The sequence below is a fragment of the Vespula pensylvanica genome, chromosome 16, assembly GCF_014466175.1.
Source record: "Vespula pensylvanica isolate Volc-1 chromosome 16, ASM1446617v1, whole genome shotgun sequence".
Taxonomy (NCBI): domain Eukaryota; kingdom Metazoa; phylum Arthropoda; class Insecta; order Hymenoptera; family Vespidae; genus Vespula; species Vespula pensylvanica.
The window spans coordinates 2,377,630-2,401,239 of record NC_057700.1 but is presented as its reverse complement, the minus strand read 5'-3'; the positions used below and the strand labels follow the sequence as shown (position 1 = coordinate 2,401,239).

The window sequence follows — 23,610 nt, the reverse complement described above, 5'->3', positions numbered from 1 at the left end:
CTCTTTGCAAAGTATCATTTAAGTTTTTATTAAATAAAAAAAAAAAAAAAAAGAAAAAAAGAAAGATAAAAAACAAAAAAGAAAATTAAGTCATTAGTACCTCTCCACGAAAATAATGCTGCATATTAAGTTATACACACAATATATATATATATATATATATATATATATATATATATGTATATATATATATGCATGTATATGTATACACACACACATATATATATATACATACAGGCAAGATATCTATCTCATTGAAAAGTTAATACCTATTGTCTCGTGTACTATATGACTATTTCTACGTTCTTTTTTAATTATTATCATTATCTGTAACAGCTGTTTTTCAAGCATCATTTAAAAAAAAAAAAAAGAAAAAAAAAAGAAAAAAAAAAAAAAGAAAACAAACCTAAATTTATATTGTATAATCGTCATCGCGTTATTACTTATGAGATAACTGCAAGATGTCAGAAAATGCTTATATAAAACAGGACTTGTGTGATTCTTCTTTGATAACTAGATAACGCACACATTCATTTTTGTAATAAGCTATTACAAAATATTTCTATCGATCAATAAGTTCGTTGGCACACTTCGCTATTGTAGAACACATAGGATAGGCAGATTAAAATTTTACATCTATCATACACATATAAATATTATATCACGTTAAAACTTATCAGATATGATTGTTAATGAAACTATTTCATTTGCGAATGATTTGATCAATGGAATCGATACTCTATTGGCGTAATAGTAAAGAAATTTGTTTTAAATAATTCCTATATCGTCCTTACATACTCATTATCAGCTCAATATCAATCTGTATTTAGCTAGTAATGAGTTCACGTTTACTATACTGAAGATAATTCTAATCTGATTCTGCATCGGCATAATGTTTACACATTCGAACGAGAAACGTTCTTTTTCTAATCAAGTTGACATTACTTCAAGCAGAAGACATTTATGTTTCATAATAGAATGTGATATGTGACTAGTCTACCAGAAGTTCGAAATGTACAGCACCTTTTTTCTCCGATTTTCTCGTATTGTATTTAATATTCTTCGCCCATGCTCTACACTCAACGTTGATTATTGTATTTCCTGAAAACATATATGGATTTATGGATAATTTACAGTTCTTGCGATAATAGTAATAATTTATGGATATTATGACATAGCACAATATAGACATTAATTTTATTTATTTTATATTTTTATTTATATATATATATATATATATAAACTGTTTAGAAAAATAGATAATTAACAGATAAACTTACTAGCTGGTCGAAGAAAATGTACAGCCACGAGTGGGCTTAGGTATCCTTGAACATTCTCGTATGGATAATAAAATCCTGGAAATCCATGATTTTGCGGATAGTATGCTAGTTCACCGATAGTTTCATTATCGTATGGATCCTCCCCTTTGCATGATACCCACACAGTATTTAACTATAATTAAAATGTGATATAATGTAGAATTGTACAATGAGTACTCCGCGATGATGATCAATTAACATAATTCATCATTAACTAATATAAAAGTAAAATTTTTCAAATATACAGATATATTCAGAGAACAAGATTATAAATTATCTTGAAACTTTTTCTGACCGTACGAACATTGAATTATTAATCTTTCCGTTATCATACAGCTTACAAGTTCACACGTACGCGAGTCTAATAAAACGATACGATCTTATCAGCTTACACAACGAGTAAAGTGATTCCGATTATACGAAACATTGATGAATTTGGCTTACAAACATTGTAGAAATTTCACGAATTTTCATGGAAACTAACGAGTAAAAAAAAAAAAATAAAAAATAAATAAATAAAAAGAAAATTTATTTCCCAACGATTAATTACTAATTAATAAATATCAACGCGCGATAAGTTAATATACCGACTGGTTGATTTAACTGACCGACTAACTAACCCAAGAACTGTTGGTTTTTTTAATATGATTGATTAAGTTAAGCGGCATATCCGATGGTAGATTTTTGGTGTCGTTATAATATTCTGGTACCCATCCATATATCTGAAAAAGAAAAAATTTGCTTAGAGAAACAAAAAGATTTTTTTTTCCTTTTTTTTTTTCACTTTTTTTTTTTATATTTTTATTCGATATTTTTTGTTACTTTTTATTTATTTATTTATTTTTTAGTTTCTTCTTACTCTATTTAATTTAATAAAAACACAAGGTGCTGAATTGTTGAAACCATATTGTTGTTTCGGTGAACAAGGTCCCCAATTATTGACATCAACAGCACAAACATTTCCAGGTTTTGGTTTTTGAGTATAACTGCAAATCTGTTGATTCCTACCACCGTTTGGTAAAAGAGACGAATCTATGTATTCTGTAGAAATTTGTATTCACATAATCACGTGATAAACTTTGCGTGTAATATATATTTTCAAATAAATTACGAGAGATAGTATCGTCTGACCTTCTAAAAATTTATCCAAAAGTTTGGTCCACTTTTCCACTTCGGTTGCATTCGATGCTGTATACCAAATTAAAGATCTTTCATCTGGATTGTCCGAAATTGGCCGGAATCCAAGTCCTTTTAACGCGAATACGTAAGTGACATTTAAAAATTATATAATAATGCAATAATTTATTTTCAATATATTATATAATAATATTTCATTTTATTTATAATATCTACCTTCATATATCTCCGATATAAATAACTTTTGGTTAGCGCAAAGGAAAAATGCATAGGTAATGTTAGAGTTCTGCACTATCGATTTTTTTTTTCAAATTGTATTAGGAACTCTTAAATTATATTTGTATAATTGAAATATATATATATATATATATATATATATATATATATATACATTTATGATTACCTGGATTGGTCCCAATGATACTACTGTCCAATATCCATTTAGGTTTGTCGTTGTTAATAGTTGCCAAAAGGCCCTTCATACAAATTGCAAAGAGCAAGGCCAAAACCGAGAAGAAACAGCTATAAAAAACGAGTGTCCAAGCTGAAAGATAAATAAGGAAAAAATATGTTTGTAAATTTAATACATGGTTCGATTAATTAATTGTTACGAAATAAGAAAAATAACTGATATTTTTCCGTTGATTCTCCGGTAATTATACTTTTGCGTCATCGATTTTAATCATCGTGATCGAGAAAATGTTCAACCTTCTGTCTCGATCGAACACGGAAATTATTTAAAGCATAGGCAGTCCGCCAAAATCTGTTTCTAAATATAATTTCTTGCTTCGATGTTAGCTCTCGAGTTCTGCTTCTATCGTCTTAATCTTTCTGAACGTATGAAGAACAAAAATTTAATGATCTATGTGTCGATTTAACGAATATAAAAAATCTCATTTAATAAGTACTTATAACTTTGATATTATACTATTCTTAAAAAAAAAAAAAAGAATAAAGAAATAAAGAGGTAAAGATATACTAGGTAGGCCAAAAGTTCTCAATATTTTAAAAATCTGGAAAAGAATTAGTCCGATAAGTCTCGAAAAAAAGAAATTGATTTTTAAAATCATTTAGGAACTTTTGATCCATCCTATATATCATATCATGAAATATTCAATTACTCAATAAATTATTATTGCAAATTATTATAAAAATTATTAATGCAAATTAATGAAACATTTTTGTTATATTGAAACAGTGATTTTGTTTTGACTTTGAGTGATTTTCAAAATAGCGAGAAAATTTTTAATTCGACATTAAAATAAGGAAAGAGAATGAAGGAAAAAACCAAAATTGTAAACAAAATTCGATACGTTTCACATCCACCATTTTCTCGAGTAAAGAAATATTTCCTAATGCATTTATATAATGAATACATTTAAATCCAAAATAGAATGAAAGTAGGACGATGGCCTTAACACGTTAAAGTATGTTTCAGAGTTAACGCGAAACGTAAACACGAGAAAGAAGTTATATACTACATACATATTTGAACTTCCACTCGAATGGAAAAGTCATTATTTAGTTTTTTGTGTTGATTTTTTTTCTTTGTAATTTTCATGAAATAAATACGAATAGAAGGAATATATGAGAGAACGTAATATGGCTAACAAATAAGTTTGAGCGCGCCATTTTTAAATAGACGTGCTGTTTCGATTATTATTATTATTATTATTATTATTATTTCAGATACTAATGCGAGGAAAATGTATCTTCGTGTGAAAATGAGAATATGACTAATAATAAGTTTGCGCGTCATTTTGAACTTGACGTTGTATTTCGACTATATTACCTTTTTTTTCTTTTTTATTATTATTGTACTTATATTGTCAATGAAATTATTCATTTATCGTATAGAATATCATATGCGAATGCAAACACATTCCCACGCTTAACGTTTCATAACGTAATTGATACTTTTTAATGCACCGTTTATTATATATATATATATATACATACATATACATGTTTATGCGTCAGATGAGGTTACTTATATGCAGTGTGTAAGTTAATACTTTTCGTTAATCGAACGGAAACGATACGCGGAAAGTGATAACTCGAACAAATATGAATTTGTCTGAATATGCGTCACGTGTTAAAACATTTTAACACTTAACCATGAAATTTGTTTCTTCTTAGAACGTCGAATGCTAATGAGGAACGATGTTCTCTATATCACTTCATTATTGTCAAAATAATGATGAGATAAATGTATTGAAAGAAACTATGATATTACAAATAAATTTCAAAAATATTTAAACATTAAAGCTAACATCACGAAGATTCTCTCTCAATGATTATATAATATATTATATGTGTGTATGTGATTTTTAAATAAATATTTTTTTTTTTATAATTAGAAATAAATTGCTGATCATTTTTCTTTTTTATGAGTTTTTAAATTGCAAACATAAAAAATTGTTCTTTTACTAAAAAACAAATTCGTCTAATCTTCCAACACACACACACACACACACACGTTGTATTTACTACACGAATTATTATCGAATTTATTTTTCTCTTTCAAGAGATTAAGTTTAGATTTGTAAATATGTATTTATCAAATTGAAACGTAGAAAATATAAAAAGCATTTCTCACTGATATTTATCCCGATAAACTTGCTAGCTCTTCCATAGAACTTCGAGGCGAACTTTCTAATTCAAATTCAAGTTTATTACCGACGAGTTCTTATATAACGTATCCTAGATTTTTAATATATCTCGACGTTTAACCATAATTTTTAATTACCAAACATAAATTAACCTCGTTCTAATCTGATAAATATTTTCGAGATGTGATTAATCGATAAGAATCGAATTATTTGAAAAATTTCAATTCGATTTATTTATAAAAATAATGTGGTTTTTTTTTTTAAATTCGATTAATCGATAAGAATCGGATTCGTCGATGAATTATTGCTTTGAAATGAGATAAATAAATAAATAAATAAATAAAAAATAATTTCACATTTTCATCATTAGGAAATGTCGTTTGAAAAATATTATGTTTCAAATAGCATTTTCGTCAAGCAATTATTATCCATACGTCTTTATTATACGTCTTTCGCGTTAATAGTCTGACAGAACGTGATAACACGGAAACGAATAAAATGATAGTTGATTATCTTAACCGTCACGTGAGACAATGGAATGCTTACATTCTGAGCACTGTTACTCGCGTATTAAAACTAAGATCGGTATGGATTTGCTCTTGTCTATCGTATAAACAACAAGACTTTATATGAAGATATGTTATATCATACAGTAATTCAATTTCAATGATTATTATATACTACAAGTTATTTGACATGTCTACGATTAAAAATATAATTGAGTAATACGAAAGATTAACAAATAAATTAAAAAATATTTTTCCTTCGATTCCTCCAAAACATCTAACACGTAATACAAACGAGATTGAGGTTAAACCATTACCAGATGTTAGAAATTATTTTATAATGCATGTGACTGTAATATAATTGAAAGAATTAAAACTTTTCTTCTGCGTGTTTGTATATTAATATACTGATTTAAAAAATTCTTACGTTAAATTTTATTCCGATGTAATATTCCACGATAACGATTGAAAACTAATTTTTATAAGATAGAAATATTTGCAAATATTTCTAAATATTATTTCTATAAATAAATATTATCGAAAGAGTACGTCTTCGGCCAAGTCGTCGTCGAAAATTAACATAATGAAATATTCATATGCATTTTGAAGGTCAGTAATGAATAGAGGAAAAATCGACATAATACAAGGAAGAAGTATCTAAAGATGTACAAACTATGATAATGCGGTTACGGTTACATATTCGAGTAACAGACACGCGTCTGTGCAAGACACGTGCCTTTCCCGTGAATAAAGGAAGTGAATTAGAAGAAGCGAAGGAGAACTACTGCTTGGGTAGTTTCGAGTAATGAGAGTAATTTAATGAGGATTCCTTTTTGTCGACGAACGAGATTTGTCGTCTGACAACGACGACAAACCTAGACGCATTATATATATATATATATATATATATATATATATATATATATATATATGGTAACAGACACACACACACACACACACGTCAAATTTTCTTAATTATAATTACGTCCTTCATCGTTTATTTCTTATTTTTCAAACTTCAAGTACGATCGTGTCTATTACCTTATTCTTAGAATTATAATTACATGAATGTTTTAAATATAAGAAAGAAATATTACGAACCTTCGAGCTACTTTTTCTCTCTTTTGTTCTTCTTGAAACGATTAATCGATTCGATCGATTTAATAGTTTCGATAATCGAAAGTATATGAATAAGGTTATTCTTAAAAAGTGTGTACGTTTAGTTATTTTTAGTTCGGAATATATTTATTCCATTGTTATTACTTTTATTGAATTATCAAAGTTCAAATTATTGTTATTTCCGTAAGAAAGAGAAAGAAAAAAGAAAACAAAAGATAAAAAGAAAATGAAAGCACAAACTTACCCCACTTTTTAGGTGGATGTCCACAATAAGTGCCTTCAACAGGATTGTAAAAGCCATCACGTATAACCTCCCATCGTGTTTTGTTTTCGGGCACACGCATGTAATCGAACTCGTAAGTACCATTCCGCACTTGCTTGCCCGGTGTACTCATCTTGTATCAATATCGACAATATGTTCTTTCGATGACGCTTAAGTTCGCCGAAGCGACCGATAACGATCGTCGATTATCCAAATGCAAAGAAAATGTCGATAAAATGAGATAAAAATTAATACGGAAAAACAATACCTCCGCAAATCGAGAAAATTTTAAATGACTATCACTCGCGAAACAGAGATCCTACTCGATGGCCGGCCGAACGGCAACTGAAAGCCAACGCGCGTCGACGATAACGAATAAGCTTATTGCGCAACTCTACTGCGCAGCCCGATTATACCGTATATGTACTTTGAAATGGTTCGAAACTACGCTTTCAAATATTTTTTTTTTCTTTTTTCTTTTTTTTTTTTTTATCCCATCTTTTTTTTCTTGATTTACGTTTCCATCTAATAAAAATGTGAAGGTTTGAATCGAAATAATAAGATTTTTGAAGATTACATTTGTAAAGTATTTTGTAAATTAGTTTCTAACATAAGCGAAATAATCAACGAGATACATATTATATATCCTATAGAATATTGAAATGTTTATGAAACCATTTTTTTTTTTTTTTTTTTTTTTTTTTTATTTACACACGAGCTCTCGCATTTTTTTCTCACTACTTAATGCTAAGTGAGGTGAAAAGAAGTATAATTTCATATTATTACATTAATTATAAAAGTACTTGGAATTAGATATAATCTACTATTACATTTCAATCGAAAAGCAAGAATCAATGCTATTTGGTAAGTATTTAGCGTAAAATGTGGGAAATATAACTCTTATCACTGTGTTTAGCTTTACACGGTAAAATCACGACATTTATGAAATTATTCGGGTAATAATTATGTTACAACGCTGCTACAGCTTTAAATTAATCTCTGTGCAACCCATTTGTTATTATGCTATATTATAATAATCTCTTGCAAATAGAATTAATCCATAGTTTTAATAAACTCGATCGCCGAACAAAATTGAGTCCACCAGTATTGTTCTTCTCCTTCTAATCGATTCCCGTAAAAACTATCTACATATTGAATAGTTGATAATAAAGATGGTGGATTAGTCTGAAAATAATTATTTTATTTTTGGTTTACCTCTCTTATATTACGCGTAAAAATATATATATATAAAAAATAAATAAATAAATAAATAAATAAATAATAATAAAACATACCCATTTACTTACTTTTATGATAACATAAACGAATACGGGAATTAAATCATCAGCAGCAGGTATACCTCTTTCAGAAGCCATAGACAACAAGTTCATTATTGTTGTAGCGCAACGAAATACGCACTGCAATTTATCTCTAGGTGTCTTATATGCAGAAATAACAGCTAATTCAGCTTGGGCCCATGGCCAAGGACACTCGTAATGATACACCTTTGGAATGCGTAAATCCTTGTGATTAGGCGTTATAACTTTAGCAAGCTTTTTAATATGATCATAAAGAAGCTGATCTCTATATACATCTCCATCGCCATTTGGATAAAGAGCATTATGATACACTCGAGCCATAACAGTTCGTTCTACAACGACTCTGGCTAACTCCAATTGAGACTCGCTTGCAGCTAAAGAAGTTATATACACGTCAATTAAGATATACAATTGCAAAAGATTATATGTAATAAAATGATATAATATCGTTAATTGATTTATTAATACCTTGCCAGATTGGATCATTATCCATTTCAACGTGAATTTTACTCAAGAAGTTATCAACTAGATCTTGCTTTTCATCGGCCAATGTAAGCTTCTTGAATTCATCACAGAAACGTAGAAACAATGTTTCTCTTTTTTCCAAAAACACTCTTACAAAAACGGATACGAGATGATTATTAACAGCATCGCGATCACATTTCACTCGAACACGTAACCTTTAAAAGATATATACATTTTTTAAACATTAACTATAATAACTATACTAATAACACGATTTTTATATATTATCAAAGAAATATATCATTTATGTGCATGCATTTCTCCACCTGTCCAAATGAGCTAACGTTGATAATAAACCCTGCCGACATCTGATCAAATATGCGATGTAAGGCGATCGTCTTTGATAATCTTCTCTCAAAGATTTAAATAATTTCCTGCAACCATCGTCATTAAATAATCTAACGCATCTTAAAGTTTCGTGTAAATGAGCTATCAGTGCTCTATCCTGCAAATTAATAGCTTCAGCCAATTGAAGTTGAAGGAAAGAAACCAATTCGTTTTCCTTTTGTGACCAACTGCTTCTCTATTAAGACATTATTAACATTTAGAGAGAATTGTATCAACGAATATATTATAATTAACTATTAAAAGTTTAAACTAAATAATAAAACTTACCTCGGATGCAAAGCTCCATGGAATGTATTGAAGGTCAGCAGTACTAAGTACCATGCGTAATTTTCTTTTTGCATCGGCGAAAGCAAAAGAAAGTTCTACGTTATTTGGATCAATTGAAAGTCTTTCATCTTCTGCTTCCTTCGTACGTGATTGATTACTTTCAATAGAAGCAGTATCACTAGCTGTACTAGGCTTTCTTCTATATTTTGCCAAAATATCATCGGAACTATCTATATATATATATATATATATATATATACACATATATATGTATATACATATAATTTCATTACAATTTTTAATTATAGAAAATATTTAGATGATAATGATATCATCGATTAACACGATTAAACATACCAATCATATTTCCAGCTGACGTTACATCTTCTGACATGATTCTACGTAGTCTGTGTTTTCCTATATCAATACCATCGCCGCCAGCTTCTCTATCGTAACATCTCAATTCATCAGCTCCTCGTATAACCTTTCCCCGACGATTCCTAAGCGACATTTTCAATTTTCCAAAGAAACCACGCTTGTTTTTCTGATCGTCATCTAGAAGCTCCTTATCGCCACGTTCAGCGGTCTTATCAAAACTTATACTTTTTGGAATAGCTCCTGTAGATGCTGTTGGTTTATGGAAATTAGAAACAACACTATCAGTCACGTCACAAGTACCATTAATTATCGGTGGTGATAACGGTAATTCGGATGATGAGGATGCATTATTCTTCGCTCGAGTTTCTGATCCAGAACTACTGCTAGATGTTAAACTCGTTGTACTCAATCGTACCACCACATCATCAACGCCAGTCAATGAACTTTCTGATTCCTACAAAACGCAGTAATATTTTTTTATGTGTATATATGTATAAAATAAAATAAAGGAGGATACTAACTTCGCCTTTGGCGTCACCATTATGCAATTTTTCATTAGATAGCGTCGGTGCATTAATATGATTAGCCAGTAATAATGCTGGAGTAACAGCAGCAGCACCAATATGATTATGTGCTCCTTGATCCACAAGATTTGGGTCGTTGTCAATTTGCAATTTGTCTATCAATTGGACGAGGCTGTCTTCGTGGAATGGTTTACCATAATCTGTGCTGTTTATGGTATTAGCATTCTTATCAACATATTCCATCGTGCTTCTTCTATAATCAGATTTAGTTCCACCACGACCAGTTACATTAGAAGACGAAGGTGATTCAGGAATTGGTGCGACGAGTTGAATAGCAGAATCTTCTTGGATTCCAGGTATTGGATGGTAAACAATTCCAGAAGGATCATCTGTTCCTACAGCTTAAATTAGTATAATGTAATAATGTATCTGTGTACACGTGTGATCATTAATAATCTTTATGTCAAAATATTTTTTTATATATTTCCATATTTGTATGCGATATATTAATTAATGTATCTACATACATATATACAAAATCTTTTTGCAATAAATATCAATGACCACATTTGTACAAAATAAATAATTATATTTAACGATACTTGCTTAAGTATAGTATTCTCTTATACTTACGCGGTATAGCGGATGGTAATGATTCTGCACCGGCTTCCGCTTCACCACGACATTCGACTTCTATTTCAGATCTAGTTGTATCATCGGATCTAGCAACGCTGGCTGTATCATCCATATCCACTTCAGTAAGTCTTTCTGAATCACTAGCCAATACATCTGTACTCCATGCTTCAGATGCAGTCTCACTAATATCCAACATTGCCTGTGCATTTTCTGAAGGTAACGCTGGCGGAATTTGTTCGGAAGAAGGAGGATAAATAATTCTTTCTTGTTGTTCTACTATTTCACTGTCTGATGCCAGTACATCAGTGGACCATGTGTCAGAAACCATAGAAACTGTTTCATCTCCTATACAATAAAAAGTATAATAAAAATATATATATATATATGTATTAAATTTCAAATAACCTTGATTATCAACGTACCTTCAATAAGTTTCTTAATTTCAAATTTACAAAATTTATCATCTATTTCTGAACGACTTTGTTTAGTTGGGATACTTGGTGGTGGTAAATCCAATTGTCTTACTTCACCTGCAATACGTCCGTCATCACCCTCTGTAATTTGAGATGATGGAGTATCACGACCTAAAAATGTATATTCATATAATTTGACCTACATAAAAATAAATTTCATTCATTAATAGAAATCTACAAACCAGAAATATTGGGTGTTCCTCTTCCTGATACATTGGCTGATACCATGTCTGATAAATTATCATTCTGATCTTCTGTTTCTAATTCTAATGAAGATGCAACACTATGATTGGAGGCAGCTTCTGAAACAGCTTCTAGATTATCTGATGTATTACCAATTGAACCTTCAAATAACACTGTAAAAGAGACAAATAAAAGTATTAAATTTTTGCTTCTTTTTTTTCCCTTGTTTTAATAAATTTATACACTTTATAGTTTTACCTTCATCATGAGCTAAAGAAAATCTTGTTCTTTTTTCTTGTGTCTCCAAACGTTCTGCACTGTTTGAATCTCTTCTACTGTGACCATTTACCATATCATCAGCAAGATTTAATGTAACAGAACTATTTTCTGTATTATTTTGAAGTTCCATGCACAAAACCTTTGAACAATTTTTTATTATAAAAACATAAATGTTATATATATATATATAAAAAAGACAAAAAAAAAAGACAAAAAAAACACTTACTTTCTGCTCACTAAGCAAGCCAACAGATTCTCCAGTTGTTGGGCCAAATGGTATAACTAACACATCTTGTGAATTTTTATCTGAAGATTCATCTTCAGGTGTTGAAGTACCATTTGTTTCATCTTGCATATCCGCTGTTACATTAGAGGGAGATGAGGACATCCTTGTAACACGATCTTTTCCTTAAGATAAAAGAAAATATTAACAATCATAATTTTGTACAGTTAATAGAATTATTATTTTTATGTATCAAAAAAATGTACCTTTCCCTAAGAAACCACTTCTTTTATTGGGTGTTTCCAGATAGATATTATTAGAAACTTTACTGTTGCTGTTCAGTAATCCTAAAGGCAGTTGTGAAAGCATATCTGTTAATTGTTTTTTATCAAATGTACTCATGTGCGAAATGCCATCCATGTTGCTATCATTTGCTATTGTATGTAAAAATGTAGTCAGAGTATTCAATTCATTCTCTGTAAATAACGCAGCAGAACGACACAGGCCTTGAAGTTTATTATTATCAACTATAGTAGGTTCATCTTCCAAATCTTCTGCTGCACCTTCTAACATCACATCGATTATGGAAGACACAGAATCTTTTTCAAATCTTCTATACAAATCAAATGCTTTTGTATCAATAGTTTGATATTTCATAAGTGAAAGTATTTGCAAAATTTGACCAACTTGCATTAGATTAAATCTTGCTACATAACTTATCGGTGCATCTGTAATACCATATGGTTCTGGATTAACTATTGCTGGACATATAAAATATGTAAATACAAGATCTGTGCACATAGCATGTACTTCTTTCGGCTCCACATTTCCATTTTTACTGAGAAGTCCAGCCATTTGTCTAACAAGCCAATAAATACTGGTTGGAAAACAATGCATATTTTCTCTAATACTGATAATAAACCTCTGTGTAATACGATATAAAGAATTGACTGTCCATAATCTATATCGTTGTAATTTTGCCTGATATTCGGGAGTACCTTCCTTTCCAAATTTCTTTAATCTTTCTGTAGGTGGAAATCTGATAGGTACTTTGTCTGGATCGATATCCAAAAATATTTCATCTTCCATAAGCAACTGTATAATAGGGGTATGTAATGCAGCAGTTAAAAAAAACTTTGCAGAGAAAAGGCTTTCATGAAAGAATGAATAAAACCTAGAAAATGCACATGTGCCATGTCTAAGAAGTCTTCGTGGATTATCCGAAGGAATTATTTGTAAAAGCATTAAATGCCTTAAAAGTTTAAGAACTAAAATTTTATCTTCTGGTAACAAGCAGCTGCCATATAATCCAGCAGCCAAAGATTGTACAATGCCTTGAATTGTATCTGGAACAATCCTATCTCCCACAACTAAACAAGATGCAAGTAATTTAGGTGACTTCCGAAGAGCACCAAGAAATTCGCCGTAAGATAAGCATGCTTGATAATTTAAATGTTTGTATGCATCTATAAAATTGGAATTTTCAAGTGTATTTGCTTTGTAACAGCAAGAAGCTGGTGTACAATCAGGCCTTGCAACTATCAGACGATTTAAATTAACTCTCTGTTGTGCCGTAACCCATGCTTGCTGAGCTAAGTCCGAAGACATATACAAAACCTGAAAAGATCATATATTTTGGCTATATAATACTATTACATAATATGATAGAAAAAATGTAGGATTAAAGTGTATTATATTAAAAAAATAATCATTTTATTTCATACCTTTTCGTTCAAAGTTTGTAAATTTTGTTGTTCTGAGTTGACAAACAAACGCTCTTGCCGCAAATGGCCAGCCAAATCAATCATGTCCCATTGCAATGTCCCAAGGGACTCTATACTGTTTGCTGATGACATAACTAAAGATAAAAAATGATAATAAAAGCTAAACATATAAACGTATATTAAATTATATAAGTATGTCTAATATTCACAAATCATATTTTTTATATAGTCATTTCAATAATTTCTTTTTAAGAATATTAAAAAATAAAAAATATTTATTACATTCATATTAGCAAGTTAAATATTAATATTTATACGAAATATTCTCAAATTTATATTTTATTATAGATAGAAATATTTAATGTAAATAAAAAAGAAGATATGCTTACTAAATTTGATCTGTTAAAAACAGGTATTAAAGAGTGTAAATGTATCTATCTTAGTCCTTGAATTAAGGAAGTGTCAGATGACATCAGAAATCATGATTTTTCTCATTAAAACAAGAACAAAGAAAATAGTTCTTAAATGAAAGACAAATAGATATATTTGTTTAACAGTTTCTGAAAGATGTATAAATATTAAATATATAAGTATAATAAGAATAGAAATCAGAAGATATATAATATTCAACAACTATAACGTTCCATACTCGAAGAAGCAATTGACGAATAATAATACGTCGTATATAGCTTCTACAACGTCATATTACGAATAGCTGTTGAGAACTAGGGAAAATAATGTCGTTTACTTCCAAAATAAAATTTGAGTAACTCGTAATCACTTACCACAGGCACACGTGCAATTGACAACAGCAGGAAAAATGTCTGTTATCGTTTATAGTTCGAAGTAACACACCCAGCAATACGCATTTTCTATTTCAGGTTAGAATTTTCCGATAACTATAATACTCAATTTCTTTACGACTTTCTCGATTTTTAGCCAATGACAAAAACAGTCTATTTTCTAACCAATCGCAACGCCGTGCAAGAGAGAGAGGAAATCACTTCATTCGTAGTACTTTGGTAGAAAGAGAATGCAGTTTATACAGATGCACCGGATGTCGATCCACCGCCAACAACCGTCGGAAGTCGAATGAGTTTTGATCGAATCGAGTGCGACTCAAGGATGCACCAGGATGCACTTTAGAGCAAGGTGCATCCTTAAAAAAAAATACATAATAATACGAAAGTAAAACTAATGCAATAACAAAGTAATTATCATCATAGTGATAGTATAATGCAAAGTGCAATAATGTATTTAATCTAAACATAGATACGAGTGTTAGATACGAATATTTTTTACAAAATAATTCCAACAGGTAATGAAAACGATAATTTAATTATTTTTACCCTTTCGATGAAACGAAATCTTAATAACAATTTCGATATAATATCTACAATATCATCTATCGAACTGAATACTTTTCAACGATTATTACTACATTTAAAATGCCCTCCAAGAAAAACAAGAAATCAATTTTCTTAACAGATCGTTAATAATGGACATAAAAAAATGACCCTAGGCAAATCATTTGTTTCTCGGAATAGTAATCAATAGAAAATATTCAATGTCATACGAATCAATTAAATAGAATTAATAATGTGAATCCGCAAAAAGAAAAAGAAAAAAAAAAAAAAGAAAAGAAAAACAAAAGAGAGGTTTGAAACGCCATTCTCTTTTCCTAACCAATGAAAAGATAATAATCATAAGAGAAAAGAAAGAAAGCAAATATTAGAAACGATTTGTCTGTGAAATATTAGAAATGTTTTTTCTCTCTTAAAAATATGTATCGATTGAGATATAGAATAAGTAAATGGACGAAACGTATGTATAAGGGAAAATGTATGAAAGTTGTATTCGACACGGAGTAGAGAGAGAGAGAGAAAGAAAGAAAAAAAGATAGAAAGATAGAAAGAAAGAAAGCAAAAAAGGAAGAGAGACAGAGAGAGGGAGAGAGAGAGAGAGAGAACGCGTTTAATGACACACGCGTGTATGAAACGTCATCCGTGTACGGAGACGTTTCGTCGAGCTGTCAAATTTATTCGACAGCGTGATTCTGGTTGGTCACAACATTCGACATAGTATTTGTCTTCTTTCCTATGCATTATTTTCTGGTAATCAAACGGATCTCGCGACGTATCGTTCTATTGGTGGTATCGTCGAAGAGAGAGAGACAAGTACAAAGGCTAAGGCCCTGGGAAAATGGCCGAAGGACGGAAGAAGCTGGTGCAGTCGACGAAAACTCTTTATAAACTGAGCGTCTCCGCGATTGCAGACAGATTGCTCACATACAGAAAACATCTCGTATATTTACCTGAGAACGTCCTCTTCGATCTCTATTATCAGGTTAAGAAATTGGCGATGAAAGAGAAGCTTCTTTTTTATTTTCTTATTCACTCGCGGTACATTATACATACGTTAAAAGAAAGACATAAAGATTCTTTATGTGTATTTTATTCGTAAACAAGGAATTAAGGAAACGTCGTATTTATGACGTCTTTAACAGCGACATTAGAACGTAGAATATTATTTTAGGTTTATTCGATTTTGTTTTCTACCAATGTTATTACATTGGCAGGGGGGGGTTTATTGAATTTCGAATGATAAATTATACGTTAAGTATTCATAAAATGTTGTTCTATATGATAGGAATACCAATATTGTATTAATGAGAGATAGATACAGAAACATTATATGTTTTAAAGATCAATTAAAATAGATTTATTGTAGAATACAGTAAATATTTTTTGTAATGAAATATTTGTATGAACTAGGTTATATTAATGTACATAATGTGTATTTAATTTTTATGCAAAGATATAATAATATAGTTGAAGATTATTTTGGATATGAATTACCTCGGATGAAAATAAAATTAAAAAAAATATTATCTATTTGTCATTTGTATATATATATATATATATATATATATATATATATATATATATATACGTTTATATGTCATGATATATAATATGTATATATAGATAAATGACATGTGATGTTCATGTAATAAAAAATATCTTTACAATTAGTAATTGTAACATCTTTTAGTTGTATCAAGAAAGAAGACTATGTTTACTAGGAATGGAACTTGGAGACTTGGAAACATTTTCCAGGATGCTCAATGTCACAAATCGTCGTGTACATTTATTACAGAGCTTTCAGGTAAATTTTTGTAATGATCTCTGTCTTATGTGCCAACATCTAGTACAGTAATAATATTATTACAATAATATCTGATTCTAAGGCCCTTATGGATCATGGGACAATGGTTGGAAAAGAATTAGCAATCAGTTATGATATTTGCTGTATTCGCGTTGAAGAAAATCTTGCAGCTCATGATAAAGTAATAAATGTGGGCTTACGACTTGGTGAATTTCTTAGTGATGCTGGCTGGTATACGGAAAGTGAAAGGGTTTTATTAGCTTGTAAGAAACTGTCTATTTTGGATGAGCCAACTCCTGAAAATTTATGTCGTACATTAAAATGTTGTTGCAAGTATGTTTTAACATTCATGTGTTCGATGCTTTCTGCTGTAATATTCAGCAAGTTAAATAAAGAGTATGCTATACATTGTGATGTTTAGATTGTTACATGCACAAGCAGCATATTATACATTTCGTGGAGCAGCTGAAACGCATCAACTTGCTATGAATACGATACAGCAGCTAAGGTGTGGAGGACACACCAACAATAATTATGCTGCATTATATGGAGAATTTAGTGTTCTTTTTTTTATTAGAAGTGAATATGATGAAGCATATAAGCAAGTATTTTGTTTAATATCATTTTATGAAGACAATAGATTTTCTAAATAGTTGCTTTTATGATAAGATTTGCTATATTATGCTTTAGGTGGGGTATAGAAGCATTAAAACAATTAAAACCATCATTGCCACCACGGGTCATAATTGATGTTTTAAGACAAGTAGCAAAATCATGTGTAGTAAAACGAGAATTTCAAAAAGCTGGTTTATTAATCAGACAAGCGGTTTATCTTGCAAAAGAAATTTTTGACACAGACCATCCAAAATATAGTGATGTTTTAATAGATTATGGATTTTACTTATTAAATTACGATTGTATTGTGAATAGTGTGTCTGTTTATAAGGTAAATAGTTTTTATAATATGTTCATTTCTATTAGTATATCTATAGTCTTATATATATATTAATATTTTTCTTAAATATTAGGCTGCATTAGACATTAGAAAGGCAATATTTGGAAAGGCTAATCTCCATGTTGCATTAGCACATGAAGATTTGGCATATGCTTTGTATGTTCGTGAATATAATTCAGGGAAATTTCAAGAAGCAAGGTAAAATTTAGTTTTTTAAATTTTGCAAAATGGAAAAAAGTACATATGAATTTTTTATGTACAGTGACCATGCTGGCAAAGCTATAGATATAATGGAAAAACTTTTTGCTGGAGTCCACATTATGTTAGCAAGTGCAAAAAGAGTGAAAGCATTAATACTTGAAGAAATAGCTTTAGATAATGCTCCAATGCCTTTATCGGAGCAGACTTTATTACAAAAATCTGAATGCTTGCATTTATCTGCCTTACAACTTTCAAAAACAACATTTGGTGAAATAAATGTTCAAACAGCAAAACATTATGGCAATTTGGGTCGTTTATATCAAAGTATGAGAAAATTTGAGGTGTGTATGATGCTAATGTCATATGATATTTTATATGCATGATTCAACAAATAAAAAATTTTTTATATAATTATATTTAGGAAGCAGAAGCAATGCATTTAAAATCTATAAGTATAAAGGAAAAATTATTAGGACCTGAAGATTATGAGGTTGGCTTAAGCGTGGGTCATTTGGCCTCGTTATATAATTTCCATATGAACCGGTACAGGGATGCGGAAAAGCTTTATTATCGCAGCATCGCAATTAGTAAGTTATATTCTCCTTAGTGCATCTTAAGAACTTGTTATTAATACTGGAATTATTTCTCTTAGGTTTAAAATTATTTGGAAAAAGTTATAGTGGCTTGGAATACGATTATCGTGGACTTCTACATGTTTATACAAAATTAGACGAACGTGATAAAGTGTTGGAGTATACAGATATTTTTAATCATTGGAAAGAACTTAGAGATAAGTACGCACAATCAGAAGATCAACCTATTGATCTTCAAAAACGACCACAGCCAATTGAGGAAGTAATTAGTGCGTTTTTTTCTATGTGATACTATATTAAGAAAATCATCTAATGTTGGTAATTTTCATTAGTTTAATTATCACATGTTAATTTGATTGGTAAGGACCTACATATTATGATGTAGATTCAAAAAAATTTTCAAAACTAGCAATTCGTAAGTCAATCTCCATTAATTGTATCTCTATGTATAGATCTTCTATTACTACAATTGCACGAAGATTTGTTTTATTTTTTTAATATAGATATATAACAGAGCGATAAACTAGCATTTTTGTGAATTAATGAATGAATTATATATGTACTGCATCATACTGAAATATCCTTAATTGTTCGACTATCCGTTTTTGCACTTTTGCACATCCTACGGTTAACGTAATAATTAGCCCTTAAATTTATAGGAGTTCCTGTTATTGATTTTAAACAAATATATCTGATTAAAAGTGTAAACAATTTTTTTTTTTTTATTACAATTTGTTATTGACTTAAATAATTGGTGTATAAGATTTAAATTCATTGTAGAATAAATTTGTTTATAATGTTTATAATGAAACAAAAATCTGTTTATAATGTTCATTAATGCAAGAATATATAATATTCTTATATAGAATGTTAGAATGTAAAAACTTTTAATCGTTATTAATAATAGAAAATAACAACATGCGCAAATAACAGATCTCTGTTATGTACAGTTGAGTTTAGTATAATTTGTACATATGTGATTGTAACGTGTATTACAAGGTGTGTAAACACCTTTTTTTATGTACTTGCTTTTACTTACTCTGCAAAAAATTTAAGTATTTACTTTAGAGAAATTATCTTCTGAAAAAATTTATATTTAATATTATCTGCACTTATAGTGAATCAAAAAATTATAATAGCCATATAGTAATTGTCACAACATTACATGCGAAATTTTCTTAAACTTAAATAGCATATTTGCAAGTTAACTTTTCTCTTGCGTATTTTATTTTTAGAATGTAAAATGTGAAATTTTATATATATATATATATATATATATATATATATATATATATATAGGAATTTATGAAAACTTATGTAATTATAAGTGTCTTTGTTTAGCTTATAAATACAAAACTTGGCGACACCAAAATTTGATAACAATCATATGACTGCAAAGAGAAAACACACATATATGTATAAATAATAATTTACAATTTTATCATATTATATATAAGAAACAAAAAATATAAAACAAAAAAGAGTGCAGCGCTTAAGCTTTATACTAGGGGTTAAGTGAAAATAGGGCAACTGTTCATATGTTAAACAGAGTACTTGAGTCAGATTATATTTTTACCAATAATTTTTTACGAAATTTTCATAATTCTATTCTTCAACCTTCTGAAATCATATGTAACGAGTTATATATATATATATATATATATATATATATGTATGTATATATATAATTCGTTGGTTTGCTCCTCTTATATAGTCTAAGTCGCGTTATAAAATCGGTCAGACAAAATATTTTTTAGTAACCGGGACAAACCAATAAACAAATATATATTAAAATCATGATCAGGATCATGCGAAAATATTTTTCATCCAGTGTCAAAAATGAGTAAATTGTATAGTTTTTTATCTGATGTTCATACAAAGGAAATTTTATTGTCGTAAAAGAAACATTTTTATAAATTAGTTTTATCGAATTTTAAGGGCTGTTTATTTAAAAAATTGACATCATTTTTTGATATAATATAGAATGAAACGTTTTAAAAATTATTTTAATTCATCGATGTGCCAAGCCATAGTATATAAAACACAATTTGACAAAAATTTTATAGTGTAAATATTTTTGTGAACCTCGTATTTTTGAATAATATTAGCTTGCTTAAATAAAAACAAATCACACTTTTACGTAAATGTTAAGAACACAAATAAAAGTTATACAAATATTGAAAAAGTTATAATTTTGTTTTTATAGCTAACTGATTTTATTTCTCTACATACAGATTGATCAATATATATATATTAGAAACATTGTTATAAAAGTTGCAAATGTGGCAATAATCGATAAACAATTTGGTCGATTGCTTGAAATGATTATTTCCACAATTTTTTAATGGACATATTTTTCTCTGAATCCTTTTGCATAACTTTCGCGACAGCCATCTCGAAATCTTCTTGAGTTACGTGAACTCGTCGTTCTCTAAGAGCGTACATACCAGCTTCTGTACAAACACCCTGAATATATAAGCAAAGTTAATCATTTTTACACAATAAATATAAATAATATTTAGTTTTAAAATTTTTCAAAAGAAAGAGAGAGAGAGAGAGAGAGAGAGAGGGAGAAAGATGATGAAGAAAATAAAGATGGAATAAATATGAGATTAAATAAAATTTTTACTTTTACTTCAGCTCCTGATGCACCAGGCATAAGTTCTGCAATTTTTCTTAAATTTATACCTCGTGTTAAATTCATTTTTCTAGAATGAATTTTAAGAATATCAAGTCTGGCTTCTTCATTAGGAGGTGGAAATTCAATCTTACGATCTATACGACCTGGTCGAAGTAAAGCAGGATCTAAAATATCTATTCTATTAGTAGCCATAATAACTTTAATATTTTTTGTTGCTTCAAAACCATCTAGTTGATTAAGTAATTCTAACATGGTCCGTTGAACCTAAGAATAGCCAAATTGATAATATATTTCGTAATTTTTTAGTAGTGTTATATAAAAACGTATAAAAATTATAATAGTAAATATACCTCACTGTCACCACCAGATCCAGATTCAATACGAGAACTACCAATTGAATCAATTTCATCCATGAATATTATAGAGGGAGCATGTTCTCTTGCCATTACAAACAATTCACGAACCATTCTTGAACCTTCACCAATAAATTTTTGTACTAACTCAGAACCAGATACACGAATAAATGTACATTCAGTATGATGTGCAACAGCTCTTGCTAACAAAGTTTTTCCTGTTCCTATAATGTTTATCAAATATCGTGTTGATATATTCTATCCTTACATAGGTTATTTTGATATTTTATTAAAATTCAATTTTGTTATATTTATACCTGGTGGACCATATAAAAGAACACCCTTTGGTTGAGCAATACCAAGTGCATCAAATAACTCTGGATGTTTAACAGGCAATTCAATAACCTCTTTGATTTCTTTAATTTGTTTATCTAAACCTCCTACCATTTCATAAGTAGAATCTGGTACTTTTTCTACCATCATTAAAGAAACAAGCGGATCTACTTTGTTAGGTAAAATTTTATGTAATGTATAACTTTCATTGCGTAATGCTACTCTTGAATTTGGTGTTACATCATTGATATCAATATTTTTATCCAAATCTACTACAAATTTTCCTTCAGGATGAACCTTAACCAAAACTTTCTTTTTATCCATCGGTTTTACTACCTCTCCAACATAAGAACCTTGTTCCTGTAATAGCTGTAATTCTTCTCGTAACATACGTACTACGAAAGAGCAAAAATGATACAAGTTTATGAATGACATACACTAATTTCTACTCTCAATTAATTACTATTTTTTATCAATTTTACTAAAAATTTTCACACATCTTAATAAAAACTTTTATATAAACGAATACCGTCTAAATAAATTACCTTTTGCATTTAATTCATTACGCTGTGCTTGTAATCTTCTTAAGTTCTGGCTTTTCTCAGCTACTATAAGTTGTAACTCTTCGATCTTCGTTATATAATATGGTTTAAAACCTTCTCCTTTCACATTCTTCTCATCTACTTCCATCTAAATTATAATAAAAATATAATTAAATAAACTTGATTATTTTAAATGATACAAAAGACCATATATTAGGTTAAGTTGTATTTACCCTATTTGTTTGAGTCATCGTTGAGATTTTACGTTGTGCTCGATAATAATAACAAAATTCTATTATTTTATAATTCCATCTAATTATATATAAATGAACGAAAACTACGAGAGTTCACTTCTTTAATTCTTCGTACGAAAGCAACTAAGAAATGCTCGTCACTTTGTCGCCATCTTAGAATTTTACTTGATGTAGATTGCCATAACCTTAGCGTCATTAACTGCTTTGTAACCATTTTGAAAACGAAGCTGATTGGTTAATTCTTACAAGGAATATTCCAATCCAAGATCCGAATCGATCGAAGCGCCGTCTAGTGTTACTTTTGTGAAGTTTTATTATAGTTGGTGTGATACGAAATAACTGAAGCTGCGTGGTTATTATGCCTTAAAATAGGTATGTACAATTATTATAAATAAATATATCTATCATTATTTAGTCAATCAATTTTAAAGTATTATTACTTTTATTAAATACGTTTTTTTTTATAAATCTTTAACTTTACCTAATATTTAACTTTAAAGTTGAATAGATATTCTTCTTCTATTTTTTCATATCTACGTTCGTTTTTTACGTTATTGGTTATTACGTTTTACACAAATTCAAATATTATTCAGCAAATAATATTTGGTTATATTAAAGCTTTTCATTACTTTTCGCTTATAGTGTATACAACTTCAGCGATAGGTATGGACAAAATATGAACTATAAGTTCAATAGAAAAACATTGTTCCTCTTATATGCCTATTGCATCGGTATA

The 23,610-nt window shown here is 29.3% G+C and overlaps 4 protein-coding genes across 11 annotated transcripts; 1 reads left to right on the top strand and 3 right to left on the bottom strand.

Moving 5' to 3' along the window:
* Window positions 1–204: 204 nt before the first annotated feature.
* Window positions 205–7,310, bottom strand: LOC122634932 (sodium/potassium-transporting ATPase subunit beta-2-like). Its single transcript, XM_043824484.1, has 7 exons — window positions 6,938–7,310; window positions 2,860–3,000; window positions 2,451–2,567; window positions 2,179–2,360; window positions 1,940–2,041; window positions 1,281–1,452; window positions 205–1,101 (listed from the first exon to the last, which is right to left on the bottom strand). The coding sequence occupies exons 1-7, from the start codon at window positions 7,086–7,088 to the stop codon at window positions 992–994; spliced, it is 975 nt and encodes a 324-aa protein (XP_043680419.1). The 5' UTR covers window positions 7,089–7,310; the 3' UTR covers window positions 205–991.
* Window positions 7,311–7,632: 322 nt separating this feature from the next.
* LOC122634921 (receptor-mediated endocytosis protein 6 homolog) lies at window positions 7,633–14,760 on the bottom strand. Of its 7 annotated transcripts, XM_043824453.1 has the most exons (17): window positions 14,620–14,733; window positions 14,484–14,559; window positions 14,224–14,394; window positions 13,835–13,968; window positions 12,377–13,727; window positions 12,114–12,295; window positions 11,867–12,026; window positions 11,608–11,781; window positions 11,375–11,536; window positions 10,950–11,297; window positions 10,314–10,717; window positions 9,772–10,246; window positions 9,415–9,644; window positions 9,066–9,322; window positions 8,743–8,954; window positions 8,263–8,648; window positions 7,633–8,140 (listed from the first exon to the last, which is right to left on the bottom strand). In XM_043824453.1, exons 4-17 carry the CDS (start codon window positions 13,964–13,966, stop codon window positions 8,009–8,011), a joined length of 4,605 nt encoding a protein of 1,534 aa, XP_043680388.1. In that variant the 5' UTR covers window positions 13,967–13,968; window positions 14,224–14,394; window positions 14,484–14,559; window positions 14,620–14,733; the 3' UTR covers window positions 7,633–8,008. The 7 variants fall into 7 exon arrangements, with proteins under 7 accessions (XP_043680388.1, XP_043680387.1, XP_043680385.1 ...); XM_043824452.1 differs by lacking the exon at window positions 14,484–14,559 and having other exon boundaries at window positions 14,620–14,752; XM_043824450.1 differs by lacking the exons at window positions 14,224–14,394; window positions 14,484–14,559 and having other exon boundaries at window positions 14,620–14,760.
* Window positions 14,761–15,001: 241 nt separating this feature from the next.
* On the top strand, window positions 15,002–19,619 carry LOC122634927 (amyloid protein-binding protein 2). 2 transcript variants are annotated; one of them, XM_043824476.1, is made up of 9 exons: window positions 15,002–15,152; window positions 16,889–17,002; window positions 17,085–17,335; window positions 17,424–17,603; window positions 17,693–17,948; window positions 18,031–18,155; window positions 18,220–18,499; window positions 18,580–18,745; window positions 18,811–19,619. In XM_043824476.1, exons 2-9 carry the CDS (start codon window positions 16,922–16,924, stop codon window positions 19,038–19,040), a joined length of 1,569 nt encoding a protein of 522 aa, XP_043680411.1. In that variant the 5' UTR covers window positions 15,002–15,152; window positions 16,889–16,921; the 3' UTR covers window positions 19,041–19,619. The 2 variants fall into 2 exon arrangements, with proteins under 2 accessions (XP_043680411.1, XP_043680410.1); XM_043824475.1 differs by lacking the exon at window positions 15,002–15,152 and adding an exon at window positions 15,762–16,180.
* A 1,324-nt stretch (window positions 19,620–20,943) lies between these two features.
* LOC122634930 (26S proteasome regulatory subunit 8) lies at window positions 20,944–23,049 on the bottom strand. Its single transcript, XM_043824482.1, has 6 exons — window positions 22,854–23,049; window positions 22,624–22,768; window positions 22,063–22,473; window positions 21,743–21,969; window positions 21,381–21,656; window positions 20,944–21,217 (listed from the first exon to the last, which is right to left on the bottom strand). The coding sequence occupies exons 1-6, from the start codon at window positions 22,869–22,871 to the stop codon at window positions 21,077–21,079; spliced, it is 1,218 nt and encodes a 405-aa protein (XP_043680417.1). The 5' UTR covers window positions 22,872–23,049; the 3' UTR covers window positions 20,944–21,076.
* Between the last annotated feature and the right edge of the window lie 561 nt (window positions 23,050–23,610).

Bases quoted from the DNA above. Each gene is read 5' to 3' on its own strand.
- LOC122634932 (XM_043824484.1), bottom strand. From the start codon at position 7,088: ATGAGTACACCGGGCAAGCAAGTGCGGAATGGTACTTACGAGTTCGAT. The intron at 2,568-2,859 runs GTAATCATAAAT...TCGCGTTAAAAG, and splicing joins TATCATTGGGACCAATCCAG to GACTTGGATTCCGGCCAATT. The intron at 1,453-1,939 runs GTTAGTTAGTCG...TTTTAATTATAG, and splicing joins AAAAAACCAACAGTTCTTGG to TTAAATACTGTGTGGGTATC.
- LOC122634921 (XM_043824450.1), bottom strand. From the start codon at position 13,966: ATGTCATCAGCAAACAGTATAGAGTCCCTTGGGACATTGCAATGGGAC. The intron at 10,247-10,313 runs GTTAGTATCCTC...TGCGTTTTGTAG, and splicing joins ATGGTGACGCCAAAGGCGAA to GAATCAGAAAGTTCATTGAC. The intron at 8,955-9,065 runs GTGGAGAAATGC...TATCTTTTAAAG, and splicing joins ACGTTAGCTCATTTGGACAG to GTTACGTGTTCGAGTGAAAT.
- LOC122634927 (XM_043824475.1), top strand. From the start codon at position 16,037: ATGGCCGAAGGACGGAAGAAGCTGGTGCAGTCGACGAAAACTCTTTAT. The intron at 17,336-17,423 runs GTATGTTTTAAC...TGTGATGTTTAG, and splicing joins ACATTAAAATGTTGTTGCAA to ATTGTTACATGCACAAGCAG. The intron at 17,604-17,692 runs GCAAGTATTTTG...ATTATGCTTTAG, and splicing joins GAATATGATGAAGCATATAA to GTGGGGTATAGAAGCATTAA.
- LOC122634930 (XM_043824482.1), bottom strand. The intron at 22,474-22,623 runs GTAATTTATTTA...GCTCTTTCGTAG, and splicing joins TAATGAATTAAATGCAAAAG to TACGTATGTTACGAGAAGAA. The intron at 21,218-21,380 runs GTAAAAATTTTA...TTATATATTCAG, and splicing joins CATCAGGAGCTGAAGTAAAA to GGTGTTTGTACAGAAGCTGG.